The sequence below is a fragment of the Coturnix japonica genome, chromosome Z (genome assembly GCF_054131305.1).
Source record: "Coturnix japonica strain WE chromosome Z, WE-NBRP24, whole genome shotgun sequence".
Classification (NCBI taxonomy): domain Eukaryota; kingdom Metazoa; phylum Chordata; class Aves; order Galliformes; family Phasianidae; genus Coturnix; species Coturnix japonica.
Window position 1 is genome coordinate 11294849 of NC_140702.1, and position 26119 is coordinate 11320967.

The window sequence follows — 26119 nt, forward strand, 5'->3', positions numbered from 1 at the left end:
GAGACCTGGGGCTGTTCTGCCTTGAGAAGATAATGCTGAGAGAGGATCATCTCAACACTTAAAAATACCTGAAAGATGGGTGTAGAAAGGATGGGGCCTGGTTCTTTTTGATAATGAACAACAACAGGATAAGGAGAAATGAGGACAAATTAGATCACAAGAGCTTCCATCAAAACATGGATAAAAATGTCTTTACTGTGAGGGTGACAGAGAACTGAAGCAAGCTGAACAGAGATTGTGGAGTTTATTTCTCTGCAGATAGTCAAAACCTGCCTGGCCACTTCCCTGTGTAACCTACTGTAGAGAACCTGCTTTAGCAGAGGGGTTGGACTGGATGATCTCCAACTCCTGTGATTCTGAGATTCTGCCAAGCTCAGCAACAGTTAGATGGTCTTCAACATATTCTGGTACCTGGGGCTTTTTCTTCTCAGGCACCGGACTGTGCACATCTCCTTGTACCTCGTGATATTTTTGTCAGCTCACCTCTCCAGTCTGCCATAGCCACTCTGCACAACCATGCACCCACCTAAAGAGTCAGCCATTCCCTCCATTTTTATGCTATTTGCAAACTTGCTAAGGATAAAACCTACACTATTGTCCATGGTATTAATATGCATTTTACTCAATCAAGACAAGACGTTACTTAAGTAAGAAAGAATTTGTATTTTATTTTTGTCCTGTTTTAAAGCATAGGTAAATCATATTCAGTTCACATAGAACATTATGGAGCTCACATTTTTATACAGAAATGAGGTAAACAGAATATATTAAGTAATAAAGATGTTGTTTTCCTCAGTTGAGTGAAGCATTCCACTCTGAGATCAAGCTTATTATAATCTAACATTGAGCAGTACACCACAGTAAAAAGAAATGGTGTGTCACAGGAAGACGATTCTTAAACAAATTAAGCATCCCTGTGCTGTGATCTAACACAAATGCTGCCTGCTAGAGCAGCAATTTAGCTTGGCCCAGCTGAATTTATGGCTTATTTATTTATCAATTTGCAGTACACTCTTCTGCAAAACACTGGGCACATTTACAGATCACAGTTGTACGACTCATCAGCAGCTTGTCTTTGAGAGTAATTCCTCGGGAGTCAGAAATTAGAGTCTACAACAAAGCCCTCTAACAGAAAATATCTGTGTTTTGGGCCAAAAAATTTTTCACTAAAGACAATTTCATTCCTAGATTTGTACGTCATTATGTTTCTAAGATTCTATTAGTCCTGGAAAGGCTTACTTAGGGCAAATTTCACTGCACACTTTTAAAAGAAACCCTTTTATGCTAGTCAGGAAAGATCACTTAAAAGCTGTTAGTTCCAATAATACTGTGTTTGTTGGGTAGGTCTTTGAGCAGATAATGTTCTGAAGAGTGTCCATAATGCAACAGGCAGCTCTTTTTCATGATGACAGAAAATCAGTCTGTGTTTTCAGCCATTCAAAACACTTCAGTGCTCTTCAACCACAGAATTAAGCCAGCTGCCCTCCTAACAGCAGCTGCAATACAGCAAAGTAGTACTGACTTCCTACTATGTCAGAAAATAAGCCCCTTCCTCAGATAGGAAAGCAGGTGAAAAAGAGGATGGCTGAAGTCTGCAGCACATACTGAAGATACACAGGAATTCGTTTCTCAAGAAACATGCTACTCTTAAACTCTTAACACCAGTCATTTAATACCACTGATAGACAGAACTCAGAATTATCCTAAGAGATGGCCCCCAAAGCATACACAAATTCCAAAGTTCTATATGGCAGTATCGTTTTCTCGTTTATTAAATACTGCTATTTGGCTTTATTTCTGTGGAGCTTTTGCACAAAACTACTTCCATTCCACAGGCATAGAGGAACGCTTCCTTTTGCCTAGGGATAGCTCACTGACACAGCAGGACTCTACAAAAATTTCCTACCACACAGCCTGGCTGCTAACAATCTACTTTTTGAGCTCTTATGACTGTCACAGGATAGACACTGTTCTCATTTTCTAATTCAGATTTGCAGAGGAGGCAGAAATAGCAGATATGCACCCTCTTCCTCGTGGTAATCCCCTCTTCAGCAGCATCATACATGGATTTTCTTTTGTGCTTCAACTTCTGGTTTGCTACTTAATAATGAATAAAGCAATTGAGAGAGACTTTGAACCACTGGAGCTTCACGAGCATGTCTCTCACTGTCATTGAATTTTGCACCAATGAAAAATACTTGTGCAGTGCTGGTTCTTTTCCTGCTTAGATCAGGGGGATTATTTTCATGAGTTGGATTTTGCCCATAATGCTCATAAACAATTTGCATTGTCTGGATACTAGCAGGCCATTCAATTGGAAAAAAAAATGATCTTATGAGAACAGAGACATTTTGTACATAGATGTTACTGATGGGTAGAAGTGAACTAGGTTTAACATCTCATTGAAACAGCAGGGCTTCCCAGCAAAGTAGACTGAGACTGTAGGAAGGTCTTTTTCATTAACTCACTTTATAATCCATTTCTTCCTTAATGAAGAGGAGAAAGTACATTTATTTCAGGGAAGATCTATGCCATCAAATGTATGTTATTTGTTCTTGGCTTCCTCGTGATTGCAAAGTTGCCATTAAAGTGATTGAAATTATTTATGGCAAAGCAATTCTGCCGGCCTACCCAATAAAGTTCACCAATTAACCATTCCCAACACAAAGGTTTATTTCTGCCTACAGCTGCAAAGCAGCCAAACAATGAAAAAAGGTATAACTGAATACTTAGAAATTGAAAATGGTGAATGAATACAGTCCCGTCTTTTTGTATGTATGATTAAAGGTAAAGAAAAAAACAAATTGTTAGCAAGGATAAGATTTTCATTTAAAACAGAGTATTATACAGTTCTCACAGACTATGTTTCAGCTGAAATCATTATTAATACATTGGATAAAAGAATTGTAGCAGTACAAATTACATGGATCTAAATGTTCACTATGCCAACGTACTTTCATGAGGATAAACTACTTCAAATAGTCTTGGCAGCAGATGCATTTAGATCAACAAAATGCAGCATCCAACTATGTTCAGATCTCCAGAGAAGATATTACTTGGTCAAAACTAATTTACTGGTCAGTAAGTAAGAGGTTAAAACAAGAACTGCTTCCAATTTAATGGTTTCATGTTTTGATCTTGAGAAATGCTCTCCTTTGACTTCACCAGGGAGTACTCTGATGTTCTCACGCAAAACAAAATCTGAAGCAAGAGAGACAAAAAAAGTATCTAATATTAATTAGACATAAATTATTCCTAATCTACACACAGTACTTAATCCCCAGTTCACAGAAATGCAAATTGCACTTCACTTATTTTTAAAAATAAGTTAACAAGCTGTTTGTCAGCATCAGACAGGAGCCCAAGATCAGTATAAAATATAGAACAAGCACTCCAAGCTCATTCCAAAGAACACAGTGATTGAAGGTTTACTCTGAACTGCACAGAAATGCAAAATGGAAAACCGTAGAAATAAAGATGTTTAGTTGTGCATCTGTTCATCTGTTGAAGTTTGGAAAAAAAAGTTTCACTGAAAAAAATACTTCTATTGAATTTCATCCTTAGGTTTCATTATAAGCAGAAAACACATTCTTCTCATTGATTTACAGTGATCCAGAAGGAATAAGGAAAATAGCTAAGGCGCTAAAGAAATTTCAAGACTTTTTCACTATTTTATTTCTTCTTTTTTTTTTTTTCTTCCTGGGGTTATTCAAAGGACATCACTGAGAGCTTAGAAACTTTAACAGAAATGTAAGTAATGAAAATATTTAAGAGCTGCAGTGATAACACGTATTTTAAACGAGCTACTAAAGACATCCTCTGCTTCTGGACTTAACTACCACCTTGTGACACTGAAAATAAAGATTGCCTATAATGAATTATTCCTCCACAGGGTAAAAGCATGCTAGAGTAATCCATTAACTGATCTGATCCACTCTGTCAATTTGAACATTAGTACTAAGAAGATTAGAAAACAAAAGAGTTTGCTTCTTGTGGTAGAGTGAGAGTTACCACCACAACACTGAAAGCCAAAGTGTTTGGTAGATTGTTAACTTGCATCTTCAGTAAAACACCTGTGGCCTAAGACAGGAAAGGGATTTAAGGTCTCAGGCTAAAACAAACTTCACATATTTGGAAACAGGGCTCTATGGCAGGGAACAGGCTTGTGATGCAGCAGTGATGGCAGTTTTGGTTTTGTTTTTCAGAGATAGATCAGCAGACTGCATCATGAGTGTATTATCTGCCTCTAGAAAGACACAAAGAGAAAGTTAGAGGCAAAAATTAAAGGTTTCATAGGCAGTAAATATTGAAAGAAATAATAAAGCATCTATAAATTCATAAATATAACTAACAGGAAACAATTCATAAAGAATCTTCAGCAGCAGACTATTTAACTTATTCCTATGACAAGGCAACAGACCTTGTGGATAAAGATATGCCTGAATTTGTCATGTACCTCAGCTTTATGACATTTATAAGATTCTTCCAAGCAAGCTAGGGAAATGTAGACTGTATGAAACTACTGTAAACCATATTTTTTCGGAACTGCATACAGTCATTAACAGGGGTCCAACACAGTGCTGCAAGGTTGCAGTGCTCCATACTGCTGCAGTGAAAATTGTAGAATAAGTGAAAAATAATTTTGTCAGGATGGAGGGAAATCACACACACTGGAAAACAAAGCTGTGTTCAGAAATCAGAGAAACAATCTGAAAAATACTACTTACAGCATCAATGAATCACAGAATGGCCTGGCTTGGAAGGGACCTCAAGGATCATGAAGCTTCAACCCCTCCACCACAGGCAGGGCCACCAGCCTCCACATTTAATACCAGACCAGGCTGCCCAGGGTTCCATCCAACCTGGCGAAGTTGGGGAAGTGTTAGAAAAGAATAATATGTCTGGATGAAGGGTGGCAAATGAAGGCATAGAGAGATAGATGTGTAGAAAAAGGTCTGGCAGATAACAATTTCATAAAACAACTGCTCTGGTCTATTTTTATGGTGCTAAAACTGTGCCCCATTGAGTTTGGGATAATAAGTTAATAAAAATGCTGATCAGTTCAAGAAATTAATGGATCTATGAGACTGGAAAAGCATGTAAGACTGTGGGGGTAAAGAGACAAAAAAGATTTAAATAGTCAAAACATATTTAAAGAAAGTTCAGCAAGGAGTAAGTGAATAAATTTTTCAGTTTGTCTTCTGGGAATGAGATGGGATTATGTTCCCAGTATTTAGATTAGAGGTCAGAAAAAGCTGTCTAACAGTGAGGATAACTAACAGCTGGGAGTTTGACTAAGGGGATTCTTATACCATTTGCCTAGGGCTATTGAGCTCTCTATTATTAAAAATCATCACAGAACATACTGCCCTAAGTTCTCCAAATATCTTTTAAATATCCACCTCCTAGCATTATAAATGATTAAATCAACATTTGATTTACTGTAGGAGATGCTGCTACCAAGCTGAAGAAAGTAAGCTTCATCCATCTAGTGCTGTATCTAACAGTATACTCCTGTATCCTTCCTAGCACATACAAGCATCCCTAATAAAACCATTCAGTTTAGTGCTGCTACTGAGCATATGATAGTCTTTGCATATGCTGTCCTTCCCGCATCCCCCCCACCCCCCGAAATACATCCTTTGATCATACTCTAATTTAAGACAACACATTTTCTTGGCTTCTGAGCACTGACTGGTACAAAAATACATAATGTCACAGCAATTACAATTGCTGCTCCACAACTATTCCCACTCAATGTCAACTGAAATTCAATTTATTTTACTGTGGAAAGCCAGGAGGAGCCAATTATTGTTACTTTAGCACAGTGCAGCTTTACCTCAGGCACCACTTAGGTTCCAAACAAAAACATTTTAGATCCTGCTTGCAGCCTTCCTTGTGGTAAGTTCCTCAGACTCCCTGCAGTAGTATTCTATCAAGGGAGGGATGCATTAATTACATCTAATTTGATCATGTTAGCACATAAATAAATAAAAACAGAAATACGTTCAAAATTCAGCTCTGTTTACTCTTTGTTTTACAAACTAAATAAATAAAAACAGAAATACGTTCAAAATTCAGCTCTGTTTACTCTTTGTTTTACAAACTATGTTCACAGCATTGCACCAAGCTCTACCTGTTGCAGCTCATTCATGGACACAGTTGGTGCAATTCTTTGCATTTTGGGTTTAATTCTCCCACCTAGGGAAAGCTGGCAATTCTGTGTGCCAAGATGAGGGAGCCTCAGCATGCTGTGAATGCGAAACTCACAACTTCTATTCCCATGAGTTCACAGGATTGTGTCATAGAATCAGAAAATGTATTGGGTTTTAAGAGATCTTAAACATCATCCAATTCTAACCCACCTGCCATGGCCAGGGTTGCCAACCACTAGTGAAGTGTTCTTCACTTGCATTTGTTAAAATAAAAAAAAATTACTGAGGAACATTTCCAAATGTCAAGTTTCTAGCTCTTTATTTCTAAAATGAGAAAAAAAAAGAACTTAACTCCCCCTTTGATTGAGTGTATAGATTGACTTAGGAACATTACACCAAACAATGGCCATCTCTCACTGTGATTGTGTGACAAAGTAGGCTAATGTGCAGTCACAAACGCTACCTGATTAGAAGCTTACAGGATCTGAATAAGTGTTTTAGGCATTTTAAGAAAATGTATCTCAAAATATTTAAGTAGTGATGGGAATAAAAGTGATCTGATTACGCTGTACTGTGAAGAACGAGTGATTACTGTTTGCATATTGCATAAGGGAAAGCAATGGGGGTTATGCTCATGTTGAAGCCACAATGACTGAACTGTATCATTGGCCTTTGAGAAATGCAGCCAGCTCAGTGAACCCACACAGGACACTGAACTAGCATCTTGCTGGCCACAGTCAGTAGAGCTACATGGTCTAAAATTGTACGGTGACTGCATGTTATGTGATGGAGTTTTCCTTAGCAAACAGAAAGGTGTTTTTACACCTTGAGGGCATGCCCTGATTTCAGCCATCACTAAGCTCACGCTGATGCACTGCCCCAGCTCACAGAAGGTAAAGTGCTGCTGGACTGAGAAGCAGAGCATTTTATCTGTGGTGTCACATTGAGCTAAGCTTCAACAATGCACAGCCTTCTGATACAGGGAACTGCTCTGTGCAAACTACACAAGAATGCCTACAGCTGGAGACATTCAAAATAAACAGTCCATCCACAAAAATATGAACAGGACTTTTCTATACACATACATCTGAGTTCTTCAATGCACATATCTCCCAAAGGCTCTCCACTAAGATAGCTACAATAGCATGACCAAGGAGAGAAACATAATATTTATCCGTATATCCTCCAGAAACAGAGCTGAGATACTGCATCTGCTTCCATGCACCCTTTCACAAATTAATCATCAAAACAATAGGCAGCCTGAGTTAGACAAGATGCCCACTGCCCTTCCTTGTTTTGCAGGCTTTCATTGGACACCAAATATTATATTCCGTATTTGTGGGAATAATACATATTACTAATCTACCCCAGTCTTTCTCCTACAATTCATAAGTCAGGGAATAAGACAGCTGAGAGAAAAGAATGTGGAGAAATATCCAGCTTGCAGCTATAAACTTCAGCAGACTTCAAATCTGTATAGCCAGCATTTTTATTTGAGTATGTGTGCGTGCGAATGTGATGAATGGGCCAGTAGTGATCTCAGCCACCTTACTAAGAATATGTTTATATGAGAGAGCACAGGAGGCTTCTTTTGCATAATGACTCCACCAGGAAAGAGAAATGCGTAACTATCGCCTCCACCAAGTGTGCTGACAGCAAGCCTGAAAAATAAAGAAGGAACACAGTTTCCACAGGGGCTTGTAATGTTCCTTTCTGGCCTCTGCTTGCAGGGACTCAGAACTCATGAACAATTTAAACAGTTCTGGAAAGCTCGGCAGTTCCACTATGTGGGCTGTCAAGTTAATTTATGAGTGTGTATAATTGGGTGGTTTCTTTTCCTCTGGAAAGATTAAACTGCTGAGCCAGGGAAGATTGTTATCTACCACTTCCAATACACAGAGACAGGTATTTTTAGAGTATGAAAAGAGAGAGAAGCGGAGAAGCATCTGCACAGCAACAAAGTCTGTACACTACAGAAATGTACCTCTGCATATACTTCCGAGACACAGAGATCTCATCGCCATTCACCCACAGGGCTGCATAGTAACTGCAGAGATCACATAAACTGCCAAAGCCACGGATCCAAGGCACATGCATGTATCTTCTACTGCACTGACAATACTTATCAAATCACAGCTGCCTGCAATTAAGTGCCTTCTTTAATTTGATAAGCAAAGACTACATCTAAGCTGGAGGAGCTAGGGCACTTTGCAGCCCTCCGCTCAGAGAGTAGACATGAAAGATATCTATTAGAACAAGGCCTACATGTGAGTATTCCCAGGCTGCATTCTGAAAGGAGGTCCAGGTGTATGAAGAGTGAGAGAACAGTGGGATACGCCATCACACTTTCCAGGCTGGAGGAAGAAAGAAGGAGACGAGAAGACACCAGCATGTACTTCAAACAGGGCAATAAAAACTTTGCTTTGGTACACTGACGATACAGAAGAAAATAGGCTTCAAACCTTTCCAATGATAAATAGCCCTCAGATTTTAACATTAAACAAGTGTTCTGAAGAACCCCCCTAGAGGATTTTACTGGCAGCTGTACCAAGCACTTGCAGAATATGTGGGCTTACAAAAATAGATATGCAAGCATATCCCAAAAGTTAGCACTGTTTGCATGACTCATTGCAACTTCTGCCTCAATTTTCCCTTGCCCACTTGATGCCTGATTTTGGAAATTCTTTCTGCTTGAGATGGGATTCTCTTATTATGAAGCAGGGCAAGTTCCCACAAATTCCTTCCAACTTCATTTGGCACAACTTTCAGTCATGATCATGCAGAGCATCACTTAGCAGTGTAACTGGAATTGCTCATAGAATCACAGAATCACAAAATGGCCTGAGTTGAAAAGCACCACAATGCTAATCCAGTTTCAACCTCCCCCTGCTATGTGCAGGGTCACCAGCCACCAGACCAGGCTGCCCAGAGCCATATCCAGCCTGGCCTTGAACGCCTGCAGGGATGGGGCCATCCACAACCCCATTGGGCAACCTGTTCCAGTGTGTCACCACCATCTGAGTGAAAAACTTCCTCCTAATATGCAACCTAAACCTTCCCTCTCTCAGTTTAAAACCACTGTCCTATCACTATACACCCTTTTAAATAGCTGTTATGAAGATACTGACACAGAAAGTTACAAATGGAAGAACTGGGCCAAGGTAGGGGCCAGAACAGGACTTTTCCTCATTTAAATCTCCGTCGTTCAAAATAAATCTTAGAATCTCAGTGGACTGATATAAGTATTAATGAAGAAGAGCTCGATGTGATCATGAGGCTTCTGCATGATCCTCAGCTTCTGCAGTTTCACAGCGCAACGGACTTTGGTAGATTTGAGTTTACACTTCCTAATAAAGTAATAACCCATTGCAATATGCAAAACTCTATGGATTCTTTTAGGTTAGGTGAACTGTTTAAAAACAAATAGAAAAAGAAGAAATATTTATGCAAAATATCAATGCATTCCTCTGGCATTTGTTAATGAAAAAACAAAAACAAAAATAACAACAACAACAAAAACCAACAAAAAATTGACTAAAAACTTGGTTCCTAAATAGATATTTCAAGGGAACTCACCATGGTTTTAAATATATTTCTTCCATTTGAAGAGCAATACTTGTCACTAATACAAATTATGGTATACCTTCTCAGCTCTTAGATGAAAACTATGTAGCTTAAATCTCCATCTTTCACTACACATAATTTACTGTAGTGCTGAAGCCCATATACAGATTTCACAGTCCACTGTGTAATTGACTTCAGCCTCTTTCCTCACATAATAAATAAATTAGATAATATTGGAGCCTTTAAATTAACAAAAGGTTAAATAACATTTTATGAGTTCCCCTGTTAATTTTCTGGCCAGCACCGCATTTTCCATAATACATCATTACACCAGCAGCACTCTGCAGTACTGCGGCTGTATTAATGCAGTATTATAATGGGAGAACTGCTGCTTTGAGATGCCCATAATGAAAGCTTCAACACCCCAGGAGCCTCCAGTCAATAAATTGCATGCTATCCAGCATCGCTTACTGTAGTATAGCACAGCTGCATGACCTAGAGCAGCTAATGATCCAAACAATATTGGTGGGCAAAGACTGACTCTCAAATATTACCTTTGAAATCATAGAAGAGGTGCCCAGCTCTCCATACTTCTAAACTGATTGTCAAGAGAAAAAAAAAAGTGTTTGCAGCTGCTTTTATTTTTCTTACACCTTATGGAGGCACACATTTTTTTGAATGACAGCCAAAATAGATTCCAAAGGGCAAAGAGAAATATGTTCAAAACACACACATACAAAAATAAACTATCAGAGTACAGAAGAGCAACCTGTAACCAAAATAACATGTTCAGCATAATATCAAGAAGGTGAGATGGCTGCCTGAAGAACTTTTTCTTTTGTTCATGCCCTGGCTTGATTTTAATTGTTATTCGTTTTCATCTCTGATGTTGTCTCTGTATTCCACCTACAGCTCATCAGTCCCAGTGATGAAGAGGAACACCTCCATTTGGGATGAGATACTGAATTTCAAGGGTTTGAAGAAACCAATATTTAGCAGACAATGAAAATCTAAATTTCACTAAATAGCAGTGCATAACAGTATTTTGTGATGGTGGCTTCACCTACCTCTGTGAAATTTTGTGATATTACACATAAAGAACAACTCCCACACAGTAAGCTTCCAATAGCCATTTATAATCAAGTGACATGAAGTGTCAATTACAGGCTTAGATTTCCAGCAGTTGCTTGACTAGTTAATATTTGAACACATAGAATTTCATGCCGCAGTGTTGCTCACTATAGACCATTTAGATCAAATATATATTCCTGCTTTGAACATTAATTTCCCTTTCTTATCCCACTGATCAAATAGTGCTGTGTTCAGACAATTAGAGAAAAAGAGAGAAAACTGCAAGGATATCTAAGAGAGGCTAACCTACCAGGAGCTATAATCCATGCAATGACTCAAATACAAAGACGTCACTGACTGCAAATATAAATGGTAATATTCTCCCTTCCTATGCTGACAAGAATACCATCAAACTCCACTTTTCCTCAGGCAAGATCCTGGCATGTCAAAGTTCTTTAACAACTCTAAACAAAGTACGAACGTGGATGTCAATTAATAATAAATTGCTCTCGTGGAGTTTAATCTCCACTTGAAACTCTCATCTTTTTGTTCAAGTAAAGATATACTAAATTACTCGTAAGCCACTGGAGATTTGTTTAGGCCATCACAAATGGTGTAAGCCACCACTTATCCTTTATGTTACAGAAAAAGTGATTATTCTCATTTCTGCTCATGCATAACAAATCTATTTCATGCTGAACAAGAGATAATAAGTATGAAATAAGCAAAGGAAATTTATCGTGCATCTCTCCTGTTTAAGGAACGACTTACTTGTAAACATATCTCCGAATTTCCTAATATCCTCTGAATCCTCAATTTTAAAGAGTTACACTGATTACTTATTCTACTAACTAATTAGGAGAGTAGGAAAACCATGTTTCTACTTCTGTGTGGGCAAAACCACACCATTTTCACTGCAACCAGAAAAAAAGGCATCAGACTTTGGCCAGCCGACTGTCACTGCAACATTTGGATTCTTCAGCTAAATATGGTCCCTAATGTACTTGTGGAGAAAAAAAATAGCGGACATGTTAAGGGTTAAATGATGCGCTACAAATTCAAATGGACTACTCCTGCCCATATATGAATACCCAAACCAATATATTAATGGAGAAATAAAAATGGTCAAACGACACCTTCTACATAGACTACTCCAAAAGTAATGCCTCCTATTTTATTACATCAGCCCACAACATCAGAGGCAGATGTGGGTGGTGTGGCATTAGAACCTGAACCTTCTCAACAACATTCAGCTAAATTTTCTTGCCATGAGACAGCTAACAGCAGATGGGCAGTCTGACACAATGGCATCTGACACGGAAGTGCGTATGGAGCAAAGGTGTGTCACTGAATTCCTCCATTTGCAAAAATTTATGCCTACTGACATTCATTGATGTTTGCTGAACATTTATGGAGACCAAACATTGTATGTGACCACAGAGAGGTAGCAGATGCTGTCTTTTTGAAGAGGTGACAGTGAGTCACCTCCACTGGTTCAGATTTTTACAAGTGTGATGTGCAGCTCTTATTCATTGCTGGTGAAAATGCCCAGCTAATGGTGGTGACTGCGTAGAACATCTATGTTTTGTAGCTGAGGATTTTCTCCACCAAGTAGTGCTCTTTGTATCTGTTGCAGTTTTCAGTGAAATAAACAGGAGGCATTACTTTTGGACTGATCCCTGTACTTCCACAAAATGCATATTAAAACTTAATCTTGTATCAGTACATACTGAAGATAAAGGCCATTGCTGACAGAAATGAGAAAGAACAGCTTTGACACAACTATGAGCAGAGATTTTAACTGGGTGTCTTCAGTACAGCATGGAAATTTAGTTGAAATCTTTCATGTTTGCCAATCACACATTAGATTTCCTTCAATAGAACTGAATATATGCTGCATAGAAGTTACTGGACTTACACAGGGGTTCACACACTTCTTTAGCCTTTGTAAGCTAGTGGCAAATAGATTCAAATACAGTAGCACATCTCAGTTGGTGTACACCAGTATAATTCCAGCAGCAGAAGGGAATGCCATCTACAGCAGTTATGGATTTACATCTGTGGGAGCCTTGGGGTACTTCTGAACCAAATGAAAGCTGAGCCCAGGGCTGCATGAGAAATCTGCAGACCTTCGGCGTAGAGAGTTGCTTTTCCCTTTATCTTCCTGAACAAGAATAAATGTGAATCAGTCTAACAGAATTAGAATTCTGGATTAATCTTCAGACTACCACAGAATTTTTAATTTGGATTTGCCCATTTGTAACTTCTTTCTATGATGAAAGAGTTCATAGCTGTTGACAGAAAATGAAAATGTAATAGAGTTGATGCTGAGCTTCTTGACCAAAATACACTGCCTGCTGTTGGATGATGTCTTTGTCCCTTACAAAATGTTTGTGAACATAATAAATAACTCTCTGGGTATTATGTCTCAGCAGACACATACTTAGGTCTGTACCGTACTGTACACTCACAGATCCTGTAGTCCTTCTTTAGGTCCAGAATGCCCTATGTGCAAATACAGATGGAGTATTAGCAGTGGTACCTCCTAACATACCACAACCATTTGAAAGTCTTGCTAACTTTAAAAGGTTTGAGTTCTGAGTCATATGAATCTTATATTTTATTCTGCTATCCCTACACATTCACTACTGGCATATTTTAATGGAAAATAAGTTCTCCTATTTTACCCAAATAAGGTAACTCTAAGATATTAACTTCAATCTTTAATCTTTAATCCACACTTCCCTCAAATTCAGGGATTTTGTTCACACAAATTTAAGTAAATTTATTTCTGTTCTTTGCTATGCAATTGACCTGTCATTTTGTCACAGATGACTCTCTGCACTTACCAATCAGCTACAGGTTCTTAATTGGCAGTGTTACGATCCACTGCAAAGTCTGAAATTTATTAACTGCCTATTATGCCAATACCAACTAGTTTAGCACTAATTAGCCCTAAAATCTGGGATGAGTTACTCCAAATGATAAAATTATTGTTAATGTCATGGCAAAAAAATAAATGAATAGTGTAGGAGACAAATTGATACAGGAAGTATAGATGAAAATTTATTTTGTGGGCAAAACAAATGATCCTAAATTGTTACTTTCTGTAACAGTGACTGAACACTAAGCAGAACTGACATAAGGGAGTTAACCTGATGCTCCATATTGTCTTACTGAGACATTCATGACATTGCAAATGCAAAGTTATAAACAAAGCCAGCAACAGCAGGACAACTACTTTTCATCATTTAACATGAAATACAAAAATTCTTGACTCAGAGGGAGGAGATAAGAATAATAGAAAACAAGAGGAAATGTCTTAACATTTAAAATGTTGGTGCAAAGCATAGTCTAGAGGGTACTTAGCATCAAAAAGAGAGCTAAAAAAAAAAAAAAGAAAACTGTCATCTTCAAATTTAATCCAGTCTGCTCTAGCTTCCTCAGGGAAAATATTTACATTGACAAGCAAGTCATGTAATTTCTATGTATTGCAGGTATTTCTCTGCACATATTTCACATATTTCTCTGAAGAAAAAAAAAGGTTGTTAACACTGAACTTCACAGAGAATGGTGAAGCCTCACTGTTCGGTTAACCTCTCTGAGATACATGAAAGAGGGTGTTTGATTGCAAAAAGCATTAGAGCTTCTCAATGACTGCACTGTACAAAGCAGCAGGAAGCTGCTGAAAGTCATGCTGGTGTTCATTGGTTTCTGATTAGTTATGGAAGAAAGGAAATATGTTTCTACAGAGTTTAGCTGCAAAAGCTGCAGATTCAAGGAATGTGTTAGAATTTTTACAAGGTGCTTCTTGATTTCTTTCTGTAACGGTAATAGCATTATATAGTTAAGAAATCTGCAATAGTATACTAAATTTAGGAAAAAAGTATAAGGATGGTTTTCTATTAAAAGCTCAGGCTTTATACTATAGCTAATCCTCTTACTTTGTCACAAGCACACAGATGTGAGGTACTGAAAATAAAACTTCCATCATAAAAGTAATAGGATATGTCTGATTCCTGTTATCTTTTCATAGCGTTTTGATTATAACGCTTGAATTTCACATTTTGGGAAGATTCTGAGAATGTTATGTGAAGTGTTCACTTACAACACTGAAAGAGAACCTACATTTTAATTTCCTCATGGTTCTGGTGAAGATGAATCCCTCTGGATTCATTTTTTGTTGAATTGTTTTGCATTTTTAAAATGTCTTTCTCTTTTCTAAATGGTGATGAGACTAAGATTCAAAACTCTGGTTTCATGTGTAAATTTAAATCAAAACTGGCAGCGGGAAAAAAGAAAATCCTACTCAAATTCAAGTATATATATATACACATATGTACGCATGTATATGTATATATATATACTTGAATTTATTGATATATACATATATCATTCTGGTGTTCATGTGAAAAACAAAAAAACAAAAACAATGGCAATACTAAATACTAGGCTCTGACATCACACTTGAACTACCCACCTTGCTCCTAAAATATACTCCTATGAAAAGGACTGCATTATAAATAAATGTTAGAGAACATATAGCACGTATTACACGTTAAAGTTATTAGATTGTTTTGAGTTACATTTAGCCATCAGTAGAAAACACTGTTTATAAGCCTCTGTGCCATAGTCAGTATTTTCAGTGTTCTTACATTTGTACATCAGTTATTTAAATGATAGGTGAGCTGCTGTCATTCAGACAGTCTGGCAAGAACAGGAAACAAGATTTCTGATAAGCCATATCCCTTTAATTTTAGCCCAACTATATTCTCTGTGTGATACAATATAATTTATCAGCACTGCCCAATGTCCTGAGAATAAGTCTGGGATTGTTAAATCTCTATACTCCGTATCTTGTCAGCATGCAATGGCTTCTAGCAAATTTTGTGCCTGACAGACATTTACTGTGCAGGTGAAGAAACTTACTGCTGAGGAATGTTAATTCATTTGTACTGTTTTTCTAGCATTATTTTCAGCCTTAACCTGTAACTCCCATGGCTGGAACAGTGTGTAGAGAAGCAAGTAAATGTTTACCTCCCACCTGCCAGCCTATCCCCTCCTTCAATCACATGAAAACCTGACAGTACGATGAAACCTTTTAAAGTATTCCTAAATTTATACTCTCTATTATGTCTCTTTTAAGCTGAAATCATGGAAACTACTGTAAACTTCACTCTCGAGTATGTCTGCTAAAAGTAAGACCACATTTTTTCAGACAGACTTCCAAAAACTGACAGGATAACACCTGAACAGATGTCCTCCTTCCTTGTGGGAATTCCTTTTTCATAAATCTTACAGTAGCAGACTGTGAGAACCAGGGATGCTGAAGACATAGGTATGACCTCCCTTGTCCCTGGGGTTGTATTGGACAAGCGAGGATGTACTAAGCACAGTGTACTGGAAAGAATCACATCACAGAAGCAGGAATAAGATACAGATTCTTGTCTGGTGCCCATGACAATCTGAAAAGATCTTACAGTGAGGAATGATAAGAAAGACAATGCAACCTGAAGAGCCATAACAAACTCCCTATTCTCCTTTGGACACAAGTATAAAGAATGATGCAAAGACATTTTTCACACCATTTTAGCAATAAAGCACAGATGATGTATACCCAGATGTAAACAAGTAAAGTGTGCTGCTTTTAATCACCTGCTGTGTATAGCTCCATGCTTTGCTCTACCAAAGGCTGTCAGTCAAAATCTAGTCTATCAAATTAACTTTTCCCACAGCGCCTGGAAATGTATATGAACATAGAATTAGGTTTATCTTTTGTATTTTTAACAATGTGTTTTTAAATACAAGAATATGAGAATATAAGCTTCCTAGAGTTTTCATGCAGAACTGGATGATCTTCAGGGTCTCTTCTAATGCAAACCTATGACTGTACGAAACCAATACATTTCTATGACTCTCTACATTAACCCTTAGTTTTCCAGACTGAAAACTGGTAAATTAGAGAAAAGAAATCAGCAGTAGAGAACTGATGAGGTGATACTCTGGGACAACCAGGAAGAAGCACTGTGCTGTAGAGTCACGGTGATCACTAGTATGAATATTGCAATGATTCTAAACACCCAGGCTGTGTTTATGATGCTGTTGCTACAAGATCCATAACTACACATGAGAAAAGATGAGCCTGCAATTTAATAGCATGACCTCGTTGTACAAGTGAGTAGGATGACACAAAACTACAACACAAAGCAGAGGGCTGGGTGTACAAAAGTATAAATTTACATCATAAGACCTGTTCCAGTGGAAAAAATGATTACTTGGAGAAGTTCCAGAAATACTGCTTTATCTATCTATCTATCTATCTATCTATCTAGCTAGCTATCCATCTACCTATTTTAGTTCAATGGGGGAATGTAGATGCTGGCCTGCTGATTCCCAGACAACTCCCTCAGCATTAGACACACTGAACTGGGTTTGTACACATACACAAAATAAAACATTTTCAATTTTGAATTTCAAGCATTTTTCACATATGTTTCCTGGGGACAGGATGGGGTAAGAGAAGACTGATGTGCATTGCCAACGTGCCTAACTTTATAGAATTAGAGAATATCCAGAGTTGGAAGGGACCCATAAGGATTGAGTCCAACTCCTGAGTCCAGATACAACCACCCCCCAAAATGGGGTAATGCATAAAAATAGAGGTCCCTTTATAGCTAATTCCCATTGTCCAAACAGTTGTTTATCTGTCCATTAGCAGAGCAAAAGAAAAGAAAAAGCTGTAAATTTCAAGGCACATTTAACTAAATCCCAGTGATGATCTCTGATACCCAACGGTGGTTTAGCATCTAAGTCCAAGAAAGCTGAATCCAAAAGCAAACATTTGGCATCAGAATTGGATTTTTCTCTCTTCTTACTGAAATACACACAGTGAAGATGTATTCTGTTTTGCTTGTGAAGTTGCAATTTTGTCCTTGTACTACAATGATGTGATGTCTTTTGTCTGCGGGTATGGGGGAAAACTGCACTTAAAAAACTGTTTCACTGTGATTGATGATAAAGTCTCTTTGATTAATCAACCAGTATCAAAGCTTCTGAGACTGGTAGGGAGCTGAAAAAATAAATCATTCTTTCATGAAAGATAAGTGGAGAATCTTCAATTCTTTTTCAAGGGGAATAAAATTTCTGTTGAAATAATATCTCTTAAAAGCTCTAAGAACCTGAGTGACTTCACTTTGACATTTAACATGCTATGCTGCAACTGTTAAGGGTTCTTCTTGCTTGAATAAAAATCACAGCTCAGCAGAGAGTCAGCACATTCCTATGAATCACTCAGCCCCTGTGGTCCTAAACATTGCCTGTAGCATAGCCCTAGCAATTGTTATCTGCACAGGGATAAACTCTGCATTTCCGTGCTCTATGGAGAAGAAAATTTTTGTTAGAAGCAGAGCCAGAATACCAGAATCAGTTTGAATATCCAGTACTAAAATGAATCAAGGCCCTTCAGAAGAGGTTTATTTGCAGAAGGAGAAAACTCTGCTTAAAGCAGCAAGTACAGTAATGCACACCACATTAAATGTTATCTATGCTATGAAGACATATTTAGATCTGCATGCAAGAAAGCTGTTTACATACTGAAGGAAATAACTCTTCTGCATATGAGCTTTTGTATATAAGTGGTTCATGATTTTCAGAAGTGAGAGCAGAGCTTCGTAGAAAATCTGATGAGAATGATTCAGAGTTATATAATTAGCTGTGGTTATGTATGGAACTCCAGAAAACTCAACCACAGAAAAACTTTTCTAGGTCATTAGGCTTAATAGCTCATTAGATTGAAGCAACTGTCTGCGGTCTCCCCAAAAGGAGTGTGCATAGGCTATCCATGAAGATCTCCAGCAGTACAGGCAATGTATTCTCCCTAGTTATTCTGCTCACTGCTATTCTTCTATAACGTGAAGCACTGCTGTAACTTAAGAAGCAGCTTCTTTCTTTTTATCATGAATTAATATTTTTTTTTCCCTTTTTTCACACTACCACACCAGCTTCACTGACACAGTGAAGCACAGTGTTTACAGTCTCCCTGAATTGTATCAAAGTGGGTACTCTCCACTGTAATTTTGTGGAAAGTTTATTTATTAAATTTAACATTTTTACATATATATGTATTTTTCATTCAAGGAACACCTTGGTTTTAACACTAGCAGTAAATATTTCGTTACTCTGCAGACAAAATAATTTGTTTTGTGGTGCAGATGGCATGACTGCTAAAACTCAGGCAGAATTTACTGAAGATAGACCTCAGTGCCCCAGTGCAAGATGTACACCTGTCTGGTTGCATTTAACACTAAACCATTCAAATTCAGCTTCTGTTCTTTGGCTATCTTCAGTTCACCTGAAAAAAATAAACAAATAGACAGACAGACAAAAAGCAACCTACAATGGAATATTCTGTTTTTGAATTTAGGAAAAACACCACTCATTTATAGGAAAGTGAATTTAGAATTACAGCTTTTCTGCTAAAGGCACAGTCAACTGAGACACTGCATACCAGTGAGCTACGTTTTATAAGGAGAGGCAGTGAGAGCGCTGCATTTTGAGGGACGCTGATTGGGAAAACGTACTTTGAAAATGCAAACCTGGTCCCTCCACTAAGATGAGCATGGATTCATGTGTTTGGTTAGGAATGGGTAGGTTTTGTAAAGGTCCCCAGAATCAGAACTTTTGTGCCTTAAGGAAGAGTAATGATGGCTTCAGTGAGTTCAAAAATTCAGCAGCTATAAGGAAAACTTGTTAAGAGTGAAATTTTTCCTTAGATAAATCTCACTTTTTACTGCCTTCAGCCACCTGAATCTCTCAGAGGCTCCAGCCCCAGACTCAGTTCAAAACTCAAAGCCATCTGTGCAATCGAATGACAAAGAAATAAATCAAATGAACCTAATCACCTAAATGGCAGCTTATCAGAGAAGGGCCAGAATAAGAATCATAGACACCTGATCAAATGTGAGAGGGAGTTCAGACATCAAACTGAACTACTGCCAGCATCCATGTCCTAAACAAGCTGCATTAAATAGCATAATTTAGCAGTATCCTGGAAAAGTCCCAAATGCTGTGAAATCAGCTAATCTCATTAAATTCTCATCTTCCGGAGCAAAGCCTAATTTGTTTTCACAAAATTTCTAATCTCTTCAAACCACTATCAAGAAATGCCATATTGTTATTTTCTTTTGTCCTTGTTTTCTGCTCCACTATCATATTGCTACAGGTATTCAGAAAGATGTGTGAACTGGATTTAGTCTCATTGTATCATTTCCTCCACAATTGATAACTATTATGCAAAACAGCCAGTCTGGTGGCCATTTCTATTTATTCCTTTTCAAAGCATTGCTGCTGATCTCTGTTGGAAAGAGATGATTAAGAACTTCTGGAGTGCTTGTAAGAAACCTGAATGGGTCATCATTCTAGTTTACTGTTTAAAACCCAACAATATTACCAGCACTGTGCAGAACAGAAAAATCAAGACAGTCTCTGCACTGGAGAGCTTACAAGCTAAAGTTACAGAGCACAAACAAGCACTTCTTTTTCACAAAAGGAAAAGAAAGTCAAAAGCCCCTTGTACCAAAAAGCTAGACGACTTCATGCTAAAGCACACCCCACAAGCAAGGGCTTGTGGCCCTTAGGTTACAGGCACCCACATTTCACAGTGGAATCACTGGGAGCTGCAAGGCTAGGGCACATATTTAGAGTGGATCATTAGTTTAAAGGACAGTAAAATCATCAGAGGTTCTTTACTGCAGTCAAATCAGCAAAGGTGTTTTACTGATGTATGTCTTAAAGTGGTGATGCTGAAATGGTAGAAATAGGGTACTGCAAAGTAAACACATCTTTGCCTAATACGTGCAGCTGTCCTCTACTGCTTGTCATTTATACTTATTTATTTACTACATAGGATAAGTTATTTGGGAACAAGACATATGGAACTCATTACATTTAAAGATACCATTTTAAGGACAAAATGCCACTGTCCATAGTTCTGCATCTAATTATAGTCTGTAGTACGAATATTACAACAGTGCTCATCACAAACATGCACTACAACAGCAGATTTCCCTTACAGAAGCGTTTGTCCAAATAGAAAAAATGTTCTTCTTTCCTCTTTGCTTTGACAAATCTATTGCAAAGGACCAAATGAATCCTATCTCCATAGCAAGTTGGAGGAAATCCTGTAAATATGATTTGTAATGCTCTAAAAACTATAGAGGAATCACTCAGTAGTCTGTAATACAGTATTCTGTAGAGAAATCAGCACACAGAGTTGAATCTTTATTGGGGATGGTTGCTAGTAAGTCCTGGGTATAGAATTTATATTGGCTTCTGTCACAGCAGCAAGACACAATATGAACACTAGATGTAATTTATATCCCCATTTAGGCCTTGTGTATTCCAGCAGAATTATATGAACAGCATTCTAATCTCGTTTCTATGTGACAGCTATCTTTTAATAACTGGACTCTCAAGCTCAAGCTTTTCCCACTGAAATACTTTACAGAGAGTTTTTACACATCAGCTGGATACAGCCTCACAATTTATAGTATTAAATTACAAGCAGAACGAAGGAAACAAGCACTGAGATAGATACTATAGTAATTAGTTATTATTATTATAGTAATTATTATAGTAATAATAATAATATAGTAATAATTATATAGTAATTATTATAGTATTATTATTATAGTAATTAGAGTAACAGTACTCTGTACTCATCTTTCTTAAAGAATGCATCACAGGAATTTGTGGAATATAAAATGTCACAAACATGAAACCACCTTGCACTACATTAGTCACTGCTGAAGTCTGCGTACATTATGAACCTAAAAATATGCTAATTATTAATTAGCTACTGACAAACCTTTAAAGCCCAAGGCATTTACTTGCCTAACACCCTGAGGACAGAGGTAAGTGCAAGGGGATGTAACAAGGCAGTTATGTGATGAGAAAGCATTTGTTGATAGGAATGCTGCAATGATAGTGTAAATTTTGTTTATACACAGCAGTGAAATGTACACATGCAAATTTCTGAGACATCTGTATTTCTCATTCAAATCTAGTTACTTTACTTCTGTTCTTCCCATGCGTCAGTTCCCTTCAAACTGCTTTGATTGTTTTGAATTTGTGAGCATTTAAAATACCCTCAAACTGATTAAAAACTGGCATACAATCAATCAAAGAAAGTGCTTTGAAGAAAGGACCGCTCAGATAGCTGTGGGTGCCTGCCTGTATTGTCTACAGCTGTAGTATTGCCTGCGGCCTGAAGCACCCCACACACTCAGAGGAATGTGCAACTAGCAGCTGTATACAGAGAAAAGACATCATAAAGACAGTATGAGAAAATAAGGATACCTGAAAATTACTGCCGGAGTAAAATCCTGTCACTGTCCATCTTTCCAAAATCAAGCAAAAACCTCACATGATGTAGCCTTCCCCAAAAGCCATGGGTGGCACTATTTCATCTTGGCTCGTGACAGCTGTAATAAAGTTCCAGTAGCACTGAACCAACTGCAGCTGCCAACCACAGGGTGCTCCTTCATCCACAAAATAGTGGGTTGCTCTGAGGATAAGGAGAGTGATTGCACACATGGTATCACATGGAGTGTTGCTAAATTGGTGTCTGCTACCCCTGATTTTGTTACCTGTTTTCCAACCGCAGGCAAGGTAATGTTATCAGACATTCATTCAGTAATCTTTTTCTCTTTAGACTATTTTTTCTTTATCTGGAGACTGGTATAATATACAATCTCCTTTTCTGTTCCCTGGAGCACTAATACAAAGATGCTTTTGGGGACAGCGATAAAATGCAGCAAAAATCACGGGTATCACTGGCTTTTCTGCACAGCAAGGGAATGGAAAATGAATGGGGCTTCACTGTGAGCAGACAATGAGACTGGCACAAAAGAAAACCACCAACTATTTTTAGGGAAGAACAAGGCTAAGAAGTAAGGGCTCTTTTTGCTGATATTTCTTAATGCAGTTTGAGCTTCCTGTTGAGCTAGAGTTACATCACAGTCTGCCTAATCACGTTTTACCAGAGGGTGGTTACAGTTTGTAAGCTCCCTTTATAAGTACTGTGTATGTGTTGCCTTGTGTAAGGTAACCTTAAGAACTACGTCCATCATTGAGAATGTGCATCTGACGGCCCCATGACCAAGTTACACGCTGATCACACCAATATGGTGAGCTGTAAAATGGCGTTTAATGAACCGTGTGAGACCCTTATATAGGGCTCCAATTTCAGCCTCATACATATACATTACCGAGCACGGGGAGGCCTATCGCGTTACATCCCGTGAGTTCGTGCCGCCTAATACATCATTTCCCCCTCTCCATGCTCGATAAAGTATGCCCCGTTACATCCCGAACGCTAATCCTTAATCCTAATATAAAAATGTTAGTCTCTATAATTTAAACTTAATAAGTTATCTAAAAAGTGAGGTAGACAAGCTACAGAGGTAGGTAGTGCAATATCTAATAACATCAGTAGTTTTCTAATGATTATATCCAAGGCATCTTGGGTTTATACAGTTCCTTCTTCTCAAAGTTTATCATATACCCGTTGGTACTCCATTTTTTCGTTAAACATTCTTTCTATCATACGCTGTAAACAACCCTGGACACATTGAAACAAACAAGGTAAGCAAATCATTAAAGCTAAAAAGAATAAAATACCTATGATTAATACTTTGAGAAACTGCTTAAGCCATGGGCCCAGATTACCAAACAGTCCCTCCAACCAGCTTCCGAATGCATCATCTATTGCGATCTTCTTCGTGTGTTCTTGCATCCATTCCAACTTCCTCTCCCCCGGTAATGAATGCAATTACACAAAGACACACAGCAAGTGATACAACAGATGTCCTTCTCGTTGGTACTAGCAGCAGTTCTTTATCTGTTCTTTTTCCTTTTTCTGAAGAGTCACTTTTATGAGCCTTTTGCTTCAGGCAATCCTTTATAACAGAAGTCAGCGCTTCCTTAGGCAGTTCCGATCCTTCTACTGCCCATATCAATCGATTGGCAAACTCAGAGAATGACTCTGAGGGACCCTGCATAATCTCTGACCACGGGGCTACAGGCTCTGCTTTTCTTATAAAGTGTATAAAAGCAGAGGTAGCTGCCCCCGTGGTGGCAAGCAGCTCTCCTGGGCGGAGGTCCCTAAGCTGCCTCTCTGCAGATCCAGCCAAATCCGCAGATGAACCTGAAAGCCTCATTAAATCAGTTTTTGGATCTCCCTCCTTCCCATTTGCTGGATGCTGTGGATCGCGCGCAGCCTGTGCTAAAACAGCTTTGAGTTGTATTATCCACTCCTCCTTCCACACAGTAAACTGTACTGGTTCGAGGGCTACTCTCATAAGGCTTTCAATATCATATGGGAGTAGGGGACCTGGGGCTACGAGAGCCTCAAAGGCACTCATTGTCATCGGGGATCTCAATCCCTTTTTGTCAATCGCCTCTATAAACCGAGCAACTGCTTTTGCTTCCAAAGGTACCCAAACCGGTCCCTCCTGTTTGACTACAATTGGGAACACCGCCCAGTCCCGCTCCTTGAGCCCCACCTCTCGCATTGTATCGCAAATGTCAGTCCAATCAGTGGGCTTACGCGATATCTCTCGCTCCTCCCACTTCTCCCCCCTCCTCCGGGGAACCACGACCGACTGGGTGGGGACAGGCAATTCCTTCCGTTCCTCCCCTTTCTCCTCCCCCTTCGCGGGAGACGAAACCGACGGGGTGAAGGCAGACAGTACCTTTTGTTCCTCCCCTTTCTCCTCCCCCTCCGCGGGAGACGAAACCAAAGGGGTAGGGGCAGGCAGTACCTTTCGTTCCTCCCCTTTCGGGGAATGAGGTCCCTCCTCCGGGGGCGGGTCTAGGGGTGGCTTAACGCCTCCACGGCGCGCCTCCCCCCATGACTCTCCCTCCCTCGGACAGGACCCACCCCCCTCAGGTGAACGAAAGCTCTGCAAACAGGGGTATAGGCGAGGATAATATGGCGGCGCCTCCCCAGATGAGGCAACTTCCGCCATCCCTTCCGGAGTTGTTTCGGGCGCCGCCATGGCCATTGTGAAAACGGCCGGCGTGGTCGGCGCCATCTTGGGTACGGAGTCGCCGCAAGGGAGCGGTTCCTCCGCACCCTCCGGGACCCCAGACGTCCCGGAACCCACCCCAAAAACCCCATTCGCGACTGCCTGGATCTTTTTCTCCTCCTTAGCCGCTTTAAGCGCACCCAGGACCAAAACCCAGGTTTTTAACTCCTCCGCCTTATAATCGTTTGTTGCTCTTAGGAGCAGGGCAGCGGTGAAAGATTCCCACCGCTCCGAATCGAGCAAATTACAAGGGGAGGGTGAAAGCTCCGCTTCCTGCAAAAAAGTAATAACGGCAACAATCTCCTTCATAGAAGGAGCATTCCTACCGCAGTGGGTTTTACAAACCCGTAATAGTACCTTTGTGACGGAATCCATGTTTTTTCTGGTGCTCGACACCGTACGTCCTCGCACCCTTTGTATATATACCCGGGCCCAAAGTCCCACGGTCTTCCACGGTCTTACCGCAGGATAATCAGTAGCTGCAGCCAATATATCGCCCCTCCGGCGCTTCCACGGGATCTAACCGCAGGATTCGCGTCCGTCTCGCGGTTAGCCGTCGCACACTCACTCTCAGGACATCCTCACACGGGGCACCAATTGTTGCCTTGTGTAAGGTAACCTTAAGAACTACGTCCATCATTGAGAATGTGCATCTGACGGCCCCATGACCAAGTTACACGCTGATCACACCAATATGGTGAGCTGTAAAATGGCGTTTAATGAACCGTGTGAGACCCTTATATAGGGCTCCAATTTCAGCCTCATACATATACATTACCGAGCACGGGGAGGCCTATCGCGTTACATCCCGTGAGTTCGTGCCGCCTAATACATCAGTATGTGTCGTTGATATTTACTTGCAGGCCCTTTCAATATCTACTTTTGGTGGAGAAAACTAAAAGCAAAAAAACAGCTCTTTGCACACAGAGACTGCAGAAAGCAAAAGCCCAACAAAAAAACAATCTCCAAAATTAGAATACTAAAACAATAAAGTCAAACTACAATTGTATATGTGAAATTGCATACTCTAATTAGTCTAATAAGTAGCCTAATGAAAGTCTAACTGTTATTTTGATTTGAAAAGACACATTAATTTTATGATTAAGTACATCTCCTGAGACCCTGCTGCCTGGGTCAAACAGTGTGCTCTGGCTTGGTTTTCCAGGTTCCTGGAAGTAAAAGTTGTATTTTGGTAAGAACTTGCCCACATTTTTGGCTAATATTTGTCACTTTTTTTCCTTT

General features: G+C 39.1%; 1 protein-coding gene across 1 annotated transcript; it reads right to left on the minus strand.

Annotated features, from left to right (window-relative positions):
- Positions 1–643: 643 nt before the first annotated feature.
- On the minus strand, positions 644–25591 carry LOC107306607 (uncharacterized). Its single transcript, XM_085529443.1, has 3 exons — positions 8421–25591; positions 4728–4862; positions 644–3201 (listed from the first exon to the last, which is right to left on the minus strand). Exon 1 carries the CDS (start codon positions 25250–25252, stop codon positions 23549–23551), a length of 1704 nt encoding a protein of 567 aa, XP_085385569.1. The 5' UTR covers positions 25253–25591; the 3' UTR covers positions 644–3201; positions 4728–4862; positions 8421–23548.
- Positions 25592–26119: the final 528 nt, after the last annotated feature.

Coding starts and splice junctions, on each gene's coding strand:
- LOC107306607 (XM_085529443.1), bottom strand. CDS start 25,252: ATGGATTCCGTCACAAAGGTACTATTACGGGTTTGTAAAACCCACTGC.